The sequence below is a fragment of the Candida jiufengensis genome (genome assembly GCF_024610255.1).
Source record: "Candida jiufengensis strain CBS 10846 chromosome Unknown scaffold1, whole genome shotgun sequence".
In the NCBI taxonomy this organism is placed as follows: Eukaryota; Fungi; Ascomycota; class Pichiomycetes; order Serinales; family Debaryomycetaceae; genus Lodderomyces; species Lodderomyces jiufengensis.
Genome location: NW_026261562.1, coordinates 325,787 through 337,882, shown reverse-complemented (window position 1 = coordinate 337,882; position 12,096 = coordinate 325,787). Strand labels below are relative to the sequence as shown.

At 25.1% G+C, this 12,096-nt stretch overlaps 4 protein-coding genes across 4 annotated transcripts; 2 read left to right on the top strand and 2 right to left on the bottom strand. All coding sequences in view use genetic code 12, as the record gives it.

Moving 5' to 3' along the window:
• Positions 1–2,832: 2,832 nt before the first annotated feature.
• CDA2 (chitin deacetylase) lies at positions 2,833–3,999 on the top strand (the record flags this gene model as incomplete). The annotated part of the gene is made up of 1 exon (XM_051764567.1): positions 2,833–3,999. One exon carries the CDS (start codon positions 2,833–2,835, stop codon positions 3,997–3,999), a length of 1,167 nt encoding a protein of 388 aa, XP_051617967.1.
• Positions 4,000–5,361: 1,362 nt separating this feature from the next.
• Positions 5,362–6,153, bottom strand: KGF54_003924 (uncharacterized protein; the record flags this gene model as incomplete). The annotated part of the gene is made up of 1 exon (XM_051764566.1): positions 5,362–6,153. One exon carries the CDS (start codon positions 6,151–6,153, stop codon positions 5,362–5,364), a length of 792 nt encoding a protein of 263 aa, XP_051617966.1.
• Positions 6,154–10,028: 3,875 nt separating this feature from the next.
• On the bottom strand, positions 10,029–11,330 carry NAP1 (histone chaperone; the record flags this gene model as incomplete). The annotated part of the gene is made up of 1 exon (XM_051764565.1): positions 10,029–11,330. One exon carries the CDS (start codon positions 11,328–11,330, stop codon positions 10,029–10,031), a length of 1,302 nt encoding a protein of 433 aa, XP_051617965.1.
• Positions 11,331–11,799: 469 nt separating this feature from the next.
• KGF54_003922 (uncharacterized protein) lies at positions 11,800–12,063 on the top strand (the record flags this gene model as incomplete). The annotated part of the gene is made up of 1 exon (XM_051764564.1): positions 11,800–12,063. One exon carries the CDS (start codon positions 11,800–11,802, stop codon positions 12,061–12,063), a length of 264 nt encoding a protein of 87 aa, XP_051617964.1.
• Between the last annotated feature and the right edge of the window lie 33 nt (positions 12,064–12,096).

Genomic DNA, 12,096 nt, shown 5'->3' with positions numbered 1-12,096 from the left:
GTAATAATATTTATTAGTTCCCAAAAAAGATGGTCGGCCATACTGACAATCTCGCTACCTGCGCTACAATGACAGCTTTATACTACGTCAAGGAAGTCTTGTCAGAGACGGTTAAATTCCAAAATTGGTTAGTAAGATTTCATAAGTGCCTTTCCTATCTAACAGGTAAGATTCTACTCCAGAAATTGCTAATCAATTATCCAGATTCACTCCTGTCCTAATTATAATGTAAATTCAAACCAGATATATCATCAATTAAGATGACTCATCTCTTTTACATCGCTCCATAAATATGTATCAAATTAAGAATAAAAATTCGTAATTTTTGATACATACTTTGATAAGGCATGTATGAATTTTATTAATAGTTTGACTCCCATGTTTTTATTATAAATTAAATTATGTTTAATTGGCCAGTTGACTCGAATTAAAACATTTTTCTCAGTTTTCAAATTACTATGGTGTTGACTTGAAACTTGTTTCTGGTAACTATTTTATTATTCATAAACCTCAAAATAATAATGGTATCATTGACATGGCATTAAAATCTAAAGAAACTGTATATCTATCAAATGACCACACTGCAGTAATATCAAGATATCCCCAACGGGATTAACCATTTCGGTTTCTCAACTCAAAATCAGTTGAAAAAAATGTATAATCAAATTGAAAATCATTTCTTTCAAAATTCTTTCTTCTTGGTAAAATTCAATAAAAAAATTATTGGAATCAGCAAAACTATTTGATTATTTCCATTGAAATCCACCTTGTCAAAGAATCAAGATTTATGGCAAGATTTAAATTTCTTGTTACAGTTAACTCAAAATGGATTCGAATTTTGAACAGAATGGCAAGGCATTAATCACCAAAATTTAAGACGTTGTGCTAAACTGTAATAAAACAAACTATTAGGATGTTCAATTGAAAGTGTTGCAGTTGAATACTATTGAAAAAACTAAAAAAAATTTTCACGTAAAATATATTAATCGAGAATTGAAACTTCAAATATAAATGTGTAACCTGCATATAAAAATTTTGTATTATTTTGACTGCAAAATTAAAACTTAACAATTATCATTTATTTACAATTATTTTACTTTACAAGTGATATATTGTAATTAAGTTTAACTTAACAAGTTTAAACAAAGCTCATTTAATTTAAATTTTACAATGTTGGATTCGTAGTCATTATCGATTTTGTACATATATTACTCTTGTTTAAAATCTAAGATCTAGCGACATAACAAAACAGTTCGAATGTCAAAAGTATGTTAAAAATAAACCGATTTAAGTGGTGAGCTATCAAATTTTAAATTATAAGTCGTACAACGAAATTCTCGATTGATGATTGCAAATTTACAACCTTGTTATTCATTTTTATCTAAGTTTACTCTTCGAACATCTGACAGTTGTAATCAGTAATCAAATATATTGTAAACAAGAAAGTTGTAAAAGAGTTAATTAAATTAAAATTCTTAGAATTAGCAAGAGTTCAAACAAATTCTCTACAGTTGATAAAATAAATTAACAAAAATACAGTAATACAGTTTTAACATTTATTAGCTCCCAACATACTTATGCTTTTCCATCTCGATTTAATAGACCATGGGGAAGGTTCATGCGGAAGTCCTGTTAGAGACGGTCAAATTCCAAAAGTGGTAAGTAAGATATCACAAGTTAGTCTCCATAAGTGAAATGGTAAGACCTATTCTAGTAATTATCTAGATTCAATTTTATTCTATTCATAATGTAAATTCAAACTAGATATATCATCAATTAAGATGATTCATCCCTTTTACATCGCTCCATAAATATGTATCAAATTAAAACATAGATCTTGTAACTTTTGATAGATACTTTGATGAAGCATGTATTGAATTTAACATCATTGAAAAAGACAAAGAAAACATTCAGTGAGGTATTATCTGTAAAGATTCCAACCCATCACATGGATTCAAGCTATGAAGGAGGCGGCAAACCTACACACCATGTATGCCGGTGTTCAAAAAGACTGTGTCTCATGCAGTATTCAATGTGGTTCAATTTCTCAACTCGAAATCAGTTGAAAAAAAATGCAAAATCAAATTGAAAATCATTTCTTTCAAACTTCTTTCTTTTTAGTCAAATTCAATAAAAACATTAATGTAATCAGCAAAAAATTTTTGATTATTTCTATTGAAATCCACTTTGTCAAAAAATCAAGATTTGATGCGGTGACAACGCATGTTACATCCAAAAAGGCTAATTAAAAAAATCGAACTTAAACATGCTTGTAAAGTATACATTATGGAGGAAGATTAATGTATTTTCACTCGAAATCGGAACTAATTTAATTGATATGAATGTTATGGCTAGTTGTTACAAAAAAATAACTAAAGTTTCCACAATCCAAAGTAGTATTCAATAGTGGGTGTTGTTGTATACTATTGAAAAAAGTAAAAAAATTTCTCACATAAAATATATTAATCGAGAATTGAAATTTTATATATAAAATGGTTAACCTGCATATAAAAACTTTGTTTTACTTTTGACTGCAAAATTGAAAGTTGACAAAAAAGCTATCATTAATTTACAAATATTTTACTTTACAATTGATATTTCGAGATTAAGTTTAACTTGATTAGTTTAGACAAACCTCATTTAAATTGAATTCTACAATGTTTAAATCCTTGTCATTATCGATTTTGTGTATATATTACTCTTGTTTAAATCTAAGATCTAGTGACATAACAAAACAGTTTGAACCTCAAAACTACGATAGAGATAAACCGATTTAAGTGGTTAATTATCAAATTTTAAATAACAAGTTTTTAAGCCCTAAATATCAATAAAATGAAATTTAATCCATTTCTATTGTTGATTTATCATTTATTATCTATTGTTTCAACATTATCAACACAATCATATTCTAAAAGATTTGGATCAAGGTTATCAGCATTTACACCAAAATTATTTAATTTCCATCCAAATGAACATCAAACCACTTCATCATCACCATTAGACTCATTCAAGTTATTAAATACAAACTCAGACGATTTACCCATTGAGAATAAACAAATTCCAAATATTGATAATCATTCAAAAGATAATACAAATGCAATTATTCAATTAAATGAAATGCCACCATCCCCAATGAGATTCCCACCAAAATTACCATTTCCTCAATGGCTTACAGATTTTACAGGATTAAAAGAATGGCCAGATTTAAATCCACCTTATATACCATTAGATTTTATAAATTTTAATAAAATAGATGATTTACCATTACATCAACAAGCACAATGTTCAAATCCAATATTAAGAAGTCCAATAGCTTGTTCTTTTGATTGTTTTAATTGTGTTGAATTTGATGATGTTTATACTTGTTCTAAAATTTCACAAACTTTTGATGATGGACCAAGTCCACATACTAGAAAATTATTAAAAGCTTTGAAAAAAACAAATACTAAAACAACTTTATTTACTTTAGGAGTTAATATTGTACGTTTTCCTGAAGTTTATCAAGAAAGTATGTCACAAGGTCATATAATGGGAAGTCATACATGGTCTCATAAATTTTTACCAAGTTTAACAAATCAAGAAATTATTGCACAAATTGAATGGTCAATATGGGCAATGAATGCTACTGGATATCATTTACCAAAATGGTTTAGACCACCATATGGTGGGATTGATAATAGAATTCGTTCAATATTAAGACAATTTGGAATGCAATCTGTTTTATGGGACTTTGATACATTTGATTGGAAAATGTTAGATTATTCAAATAATAGAAATGAACAAGATATTTTTAAAGATGTATTAAATTTTAAAAAAACAAATCAAAATAAAGGTTTAATTTTAGAACATGATGCTATTTTAAGAACTGTTGATGTTGGAATTGAAATTTTGGATCATATTTTAATGGGTCAAGAACAATTAACAGTACCTAAATGTGTTGGTGGAATTGATTATATAAAAACTTTTGAAAGACCGAAACATTATTTAGCAACTGCTTAGATGTTGTATTTTATCTAAAAAATAGTAGTATAAATACTTTGTTCATAGTTAATAAATGTAATTTACACAGTGTGACTTTCGAAACAAAAAAGTGAGGATAATTTAACCCACAAATTTAAAATAAGCCCTGATTGCAAAATTCTACTAAATTTCTACCCCTCTTTTATGATTATAATTTCTTTAAGCTTCAAACATCTTGAAAAAAACAGTAAATTGCTCTGGTTTCCATTTGATTTTTCAAACGTTTCATTAAAAATGTAAAAAAGTTCAGATCCTTAAATTTACTCTCCTTAAAGCACACTGAAACGTTTCTTTCGGATTAATTTGATTTAAGACATTTTTGATAAAAGATTTTAAAATTCACTGATAAGAGAATTTCAAATTTTTGGCAATTTAATTGAATTGCTTTACAATTTTCACAAGTGTTGTTTCACCTTGAAAAGAAAAGTAGAGAGACTTTAAAATTTATCTCATACTAAGAAAGTTTAAATTATACGAATGCGACTTTATTCATAGTCAGCATTTGACAGTTGAATTGTGATGTAGTCATGGTTATTTCGGGAAAACATTACAATATACAAAATACGTTTGTTAGCCACATTCTCATGACAAACAACTAAAAGATTAACAAAAACAGTATTTCAGATTGACGATGGATTAATTTTTTTTTTCTTGAACAAACAAACAAACAAAAGTAATAGCAAAAAATAAAGTTTTCGTATTCTTGTTTATTGTTACATTATATACACAAAGGTATATTTATTTGAGAATGTTATAAATTGTCACTAATTAGATTATAAAGTATACTATTTAAGTTTGCTTTTTAGATTGGCGTAAAGATAAATTCATTATTGAATAAGCATGATTAAATAATTGTTGTTGTTATTATTTTGTTTTATTGTTTATAGTTTTTATTTTACATTTAAGGAGTAATGTATTGTAAATCTTGTGGTAAATTTATAGTTCTATTGTTTTTTTCGATTGTTTGCTATATTTTGTGATACTTATTAATTATATTTTTACCTTGGCCTCTTATTAGTTTAAGATGATACTCGTAATATTTCAGAAGAGATGTTTGAGCTATAATGATAAAGAATGAGTTCGTCAGAAACAACAAAGAAGTCAATATAAGTTGGATATAAGTTATATATATATAATATTATATAAGGAATAATGAAACTAAGTATAAAAAATATATGATTTGTAAAAAATAATATAAAATATTAAATTAATATTTGAGAATGGTAACAATAATTATGAATAATAAAAAAATGGAACTAACAATTGGTTTAAATGAATGTAAGGGAAAGTTTCAATTTTGAATTAATATTAGGGAACAACAACAACAACAACAAGTAAAAATTAACCAGAAACTTGAACTGGAGTATTATTATTTATAATTGATTCAGCTTTTGTTTTATATTCTTCTATTTTTGGATTAATTTTTTCTTTTGTATCAGCAATTAAACTTTCTCCACGTTTATAACCACTAGCATATAATTCTTGAGTTTGTTGTTTAATTGGAATTAAAACTTCTTCATTAAAAGTATTATAAGTTTTATTAAAAGTATTTACTGAAGCAGTAATGTTTTTATTAATAAAATTTGAATCTTTTGGAGTTGAAGAATATTCTTTATTAAAAGTTGAAGAAATATTTTTTTGAATTTCATCACCTTTTGAAATTGTAGTTGAAGTAATATTTAATGCAATTGATTTTAAAGTATAAAAAATTTGAAATAAACCATCTTCAGTTTTAGTTTCTAATGGAGTTAAATATTGATTATTAACTTCAATAATTTTTGAATTAATTGGTTTTATAACATTTTTAGTAAAATAATTAACTTGTTCTTGAGGATATGAAATAAAATATTTATCAAAAGTAATTAAAATTTCATTTATAATTGAATCAGTAAAAGTAAATAAATCATAAATTGGTGAAATTGAAATAATATTAATATTAATAAAATTATAAATTGGTAAAATTAATTGTTTATATAAAACTTGAGCAATTGAAAATTGTAAAACTAAATTTAAAAAATATTGAACTAATGAATATTGATTTAAATGTTGTAATGATTTTGAATCAAATTTTTTATTGGTTTTTGGAATTGATTGATTAATTTGTTGTTTAACTTTTTCAACTTGATCAGACATTTTTAATTTGTAATTTGTAATTTGTAATTTGTAATTTGTTATATGTAAATATTTTTTATAAATTTTTTAATAATTTAAAATTGTAATATATTTTATAAATGTAAATAATTGTTTAATTTTATCTTTATAAAAAAGTGTGTTGTAAAAGTTTTAATTGGTATTTATATAATTGCTTGTTAAAATGATTATAAAAAATTATATATAATATATATATTTTATTTTCAAGGGGGGTATCACGTGTAATATTAAGTTTTGAATTTAAAGATAAGGAATACAAAATGATACTATTAATAGTTGTTGATTTTAATAGTAAATCTGAATTAAAGAATTGATATATTCTTTGAAAATATGGAAAAGGAAAGAAAGATTAGTTATATATTATAAAAAAAAAATTTATTCAATTTTATAAATTAAGGAAAATATAAGGATTATTTATAGTTCATGTATAAATTAGTTTATTTATTTTTAAAAAGGGCATATGAAAAAAAATATATTTTAAAAAATAAAATAAAAAAATAAAATAAAAAAATAAAATAAAAAAATTATAAAAATTATAAAAAAAAAAAAAAAAATATAGATAACGACATAATAAAAAATAATAATAAGTCAATAGAAAAATGGTGAATGAAAACACAGAAAATGTGAGTACAAGGTGTAAAATCAATTCTTCAATTAATTATATTTACATTTCATATGTTTCATGATGAAATTAATAATAGTTTAATAACAAAGTAATAAGTACAATTGCTTCTTGATTATCGGAATTTACAAAATAATAATAGAAAATTTCCAATGAGCATAAAATTTTAAAAATTCAATTATTTTTTATAGATTATTGGTCTAGTATAAGTTGACTAGTGAAGATAATAATTTAATTAAACATGTTGAGTCAGATATTCAAGATAAATAATTATGCAAATTTGAATGAAGATGATAATTTTCAATCTAGCATGTGATAATTGTTTTTTGATACTAATTATATTTTAGTACACAAACTTTAAAAATATTACGATAAATTCTTTCTACTAGTTAATATAAACACAAACTTAAATATTTAATAATAAAATAAAAAACTCTTAATTAAGTAATAAAATATACAAATTTGAATTTAATGTTTGGTTTTTTATATTGTTTGAATTATTTTTTATAATTGAAGTTACGAATTCACAAAAACTATAACCAATATACTAATTGAACCTAACGATGAGGTATCATTGTAATATATTTCCACAATAATATTTAATTGGAATAGTGCTCATATTTAAGAATTGAAATTGCATAAATTTACTTGAGTATTAATTGACGACTTTTAATTAATTGAGAAATAATAATATATCAAAACTGTTTTAGTTCTATTTTTAAACTTTCATCATACATTATATTAAATTATTATAATTAAATTAATTAAATATCAAAACATACGTTTGATAAGAAATTAATAACAGTTACTTTTACATTGTATCTTAAATTAAAAGTCCAAATTTATTCTCACAAATCTTCTTAATGGCTAATTAATTGAACAAATTAATTAATTATACATATCAATATACTAAAATTAGTTTATATCATTGGTCTAAAAAATCTCTTTCTTTCTAGCTACTGTAATTGAAGAGAGATGATTAAATTTCAAATTATGTATTGTTGATCTTTTGATAATATTCTTTTGTTTAGTTTAGACATTTTTTTAAAAAATATTTTGTGTATTATTATTATAATAAATTATTTTTGTTTTTGCACCCGTTTATTTCCTCTCCTTTTTATATCATTAAATTTATATCCTCGCTACTCCCCCCCTTTTTATTACGTGAAATACATCTATTCAAGAAGTATGATTATGTCTTACAAGTTATTAATTCACCTGATCATAAAATTTTGGGGAAGAGAATTAATTCTCGGAGGCTGATGTTTGGATTGAAATGTCGAGGAAAATGAACAAAGAAAGAACAATAAAATAATTTTATTTCCTCGAGAATTATCAATTATAATGTTTAAAAGACTTCCAAGTGCCATTTGATTAAAATTTAACGGATTTATTACATCAAGAAGGAAAAAGCACGATTAATATAAAAATTTGAAACAATAATCCCTAAATATCATCAACTCTGTTAATCATTTTCATCACACAATAGATAGAATAATTAATAATAAAAATAATAAATTATTATTTGGTCTCATACATCCATGGTTGATTCTAGTTTATTAAGGAACCATTAATCTGAATTTTTGGACATTTTTCGCTTCAGTTATAATAATTTATTATATTTTTATAAAAAAGCAGTTTAAGATCATTACTTGACAACGTTTTGTCATCAACTGTTTCTAAAGATAATAAATTTTTCACATGTGATTTTGTATATTTGATCTACCACTAATTCGAAATTTCTTTTCCTTTCACTTACATCGTTTAACTTTGGTTTCTTTTTAAATGATTTGAAGGCTAACCCTCGAACTATCTTGGAAATAACATTACAATTCTCTTATTAATTCCTCTTTATCAAAAGAAATTTCAAACTTATAAAACGTTTCAAATTTTTAGTGTAAAATAAAAGGATCTGCAATTTTGTAAAATTCTTTGGGCTAAATTACACAAAACACTCAATGATTATGTGTGGTCTTTTCAAAGATGAAAATGATTTTAATAACTTAAATAATATTTTAAGAGGTAATTTAATTTGAATATGATAAAACCAAATTTGATAAATGGAATTACGAAATTAGATTGGAATTTCATTTGATAAAACATTATGAAGTTAAAAACCATGAACTCTAAACTCCTTGATTCAACAAAAACCATAATCTTTAACTAAAAGTTAACAATGTAAAATTAATTTTATACAAACGTTTGTTAAAATTTTATTATTTTACTTTTTAAGAAAACCCTTAATTAATTAAGGTCGTACTGGACAAAAGTTCAACAAACGTTTGATAAGTCTTTCTTTTAATTAAGTAGACATCGGTTTAGTCAACTTTTTAAAAAACTAATTACATTACCCTTTTGAATGTTAATTGGTAGATCGAATTCAAACATTTGAACTTTTTATTTTATCTATTGTAGTTTAATTTAAAGATTTTTGTATTACGGTGGGGAAAGCTTAGTGCACCAGATTCTTCAATTGTCTCACTTCTTTCTATAATTTGCCATCTATTGAGAGTAAGGATTTATAGTTTTCACATGCATTTCTAAAAGTCTGAAAGATACCCTTTTTGTTGGATCTAGTTTATTTTGACCCTGAAAAATTAATCTTGTACAATTTTTCTTATGCTTCAATTGACAATACTTACAAATTTTATTTCTGAAACATGGTATAACTTTAAACAACACAAGATTTTCTCCAATTTGTAGGTGTACTGTAGGGTTCATTCAGAGTTTTTTTTTTCGCAACTTCATAAGTAGAAATGAAATGTCTCTTTTTATTTTTTAAATCTCAATATGGATAATCTCTTTTGTGCTGCAGATTATTTTTTGCAACAATTTGAGTCCCGAATTGGGTTAATTAGACGAATACTTCAGAATAATTGCAAGAAGGTTGAGTGTAGGTTGCAGCTACTGTAGAAATGAGAAAGAGCAAATCATTTAAAACCTGTTCGTTGAATTAGGCTCAAAATCACTTGATAATCAGCTCATGGTAACTTAATAAAGGACGCGTTGCAATCTTCAATTCAGTCAATGCTCAATTGGGTAAATATTCAAATCGATTTTATGTCATTCCAGCTACACTTGGCCTAATTTACATGCCTATCTATTGGTTTTATTGTTATGCAGTTATGGGATGAAACTTAAGACACTCTACTGCAACTTTAAGTTTTTGAAAAAAGTATATTTTAACTATATGACTTATATATGTATATATAAAATCGTTCACAATATATCTACCTTATTGTTGTTTACACTCAGGTGGTGGTTGTTTTTGACCAGTTCCTTCTGCTTCATCATCATCATCGTCATCATGATCAGCATCACCTAATTCTTCATCATCATCATCATCTACACCTTCTTCATCTGAATATTCACCTTCTTCATCACCTTCAAATTCATCAGGATAAGAATAATCTACTGCATCACCAGTAAACCAATCAACAGCTCTTGGAATTAAACGATCTTTTATTTCTTCACCTAATTGATAATCCAATTCTAATCTTGCTTCTAAATCTTCATCTTCTTCTTGTTCTTCTTCATCTTTTTCTTCTTGTTCTACATTTTCTGCATCTTCCACGTCTTCTTTATCTTCATCAATTTTTTTTGGAGGTTTTGGAGGATCAAAAAAGTTGAAAAATGATTCAGTTGGTGTTAATTTTTCAACAGTTCTTGTTTGTTTTGTTGTTTTATTTCTTTGTTTTCTTCTTTCTATATTTATAGTTGGATTTTTTTCTTTTGATTTCCAATTTATTTCACAACCATTTGCATGATCATAAACAAAATCTCCTGAATAACCTAATTCTGCTTGGTAATGGTATGTTTTTGTTAATGTCTTGTTATTTAAATATTCATTGTCTTTAAATTCAAAAATTAATTCAAATCCTGGAGTTTCTAAATATTTCATTCTTATATCAATTAAATTTGATAAAATTTCTGAATCTCTATCTGTTATAGTTTCTTGAACTGTTGATAAATTTTCTAATGCTGTTAACCAAAATCCTGGAATTCCTACTGCTGATTCTTCTTGTTTTTCTTCTGGTTTTTCCTCGTCTTCTTCTTCTTCCTCTTCTTCTTCTTCATCTAAAGTTTCATCTAATTGTTTACCTTCTTCAATTTCTGCTTCACTTGGTTCAACTTTACCAACTATAATTTCTTTTCTTTTAACATATAATGGTTCATACTTTTTGAAGAATTTCTTTTCTAATTCTAATAATTCTTTTTGAAATTCAGCTTCTAATTTCATTTGTTGTTGTTGTATCGATTTTAAACCAAAAATTCTATTCTTTACAGGTTTTGATAAAGTTGCTACATAACCTGAATTTTTACCAACTAAATCACCTAATTTACCTTGAATCATTGATAATAATACTGGATTATTAGCTAATGTTTGATTTAATTTATCTTCATTTATATCTTCATTAATTGTTGATACAGTTGGTGGTTGAGATTTTAAATATGATGTAGTAACACTTGATGGAGTATTTTGAGGTGTTGGAGCTTTCGAAATGTCCCCATTTTTCTTTTTAATTGGTTCAGACATGATTGGTTTTGAATTGATTAGATTAGTGGAAGGAGATGGAACTAATTGAATAGTTTAATTTTTTTAAACGTGAATTTTTTTTGCTACTAAATTGTATTATCTCTCTCTTTTAGAGTGAAAAATGATACAAGTTAATTATCAGTATGATATTACTCGAATAAATACTTAAATAAATTAGTAAATTTGTATGGCTAATTTTTGCTTAGAGAAGTGAGAGCTAAGTTCTGCTTTTCAAAATCAATTTTGTCCACACTAAAGGAAGTTTGTCATCTTGATAATGTTAGTAGCAATTTCTTTCCTCACTGACCGTATAGTGCGTGAAATTGATTTATTATCGCGCGTAATTGTGGACCCGCGTTTATTATAATTTCAAAATGTATATTAGAATATTATTATTTATCTAAACCATCGTTTGAGAGAAAAATTATATTACAACCTTATACATACATTTATAGATCAACCAAAAATAATGACAGCACTTACATCAGACTCACTAAAAGATATAATACAAAAGAGGTTAGAAGCTGATCTTGTACAAGTTGAAGATATGTCAGGGGGTTGTGGACAAGCATTTGCAGTTATTATAGTTACATCTAAATTTCAAGGTAAGAATAAATTAGCAAGACATAGATTAGTTAATAATGAACTACGAGATGAAATTGCTGCAATACATGCTTTTACTCAAAAGGGATATACACCTCAAGAATGGTCGGATTTAGGTGGTAAAATATAGAAATTATAGAAAAAGTTTCAAATTCTGTTTTGT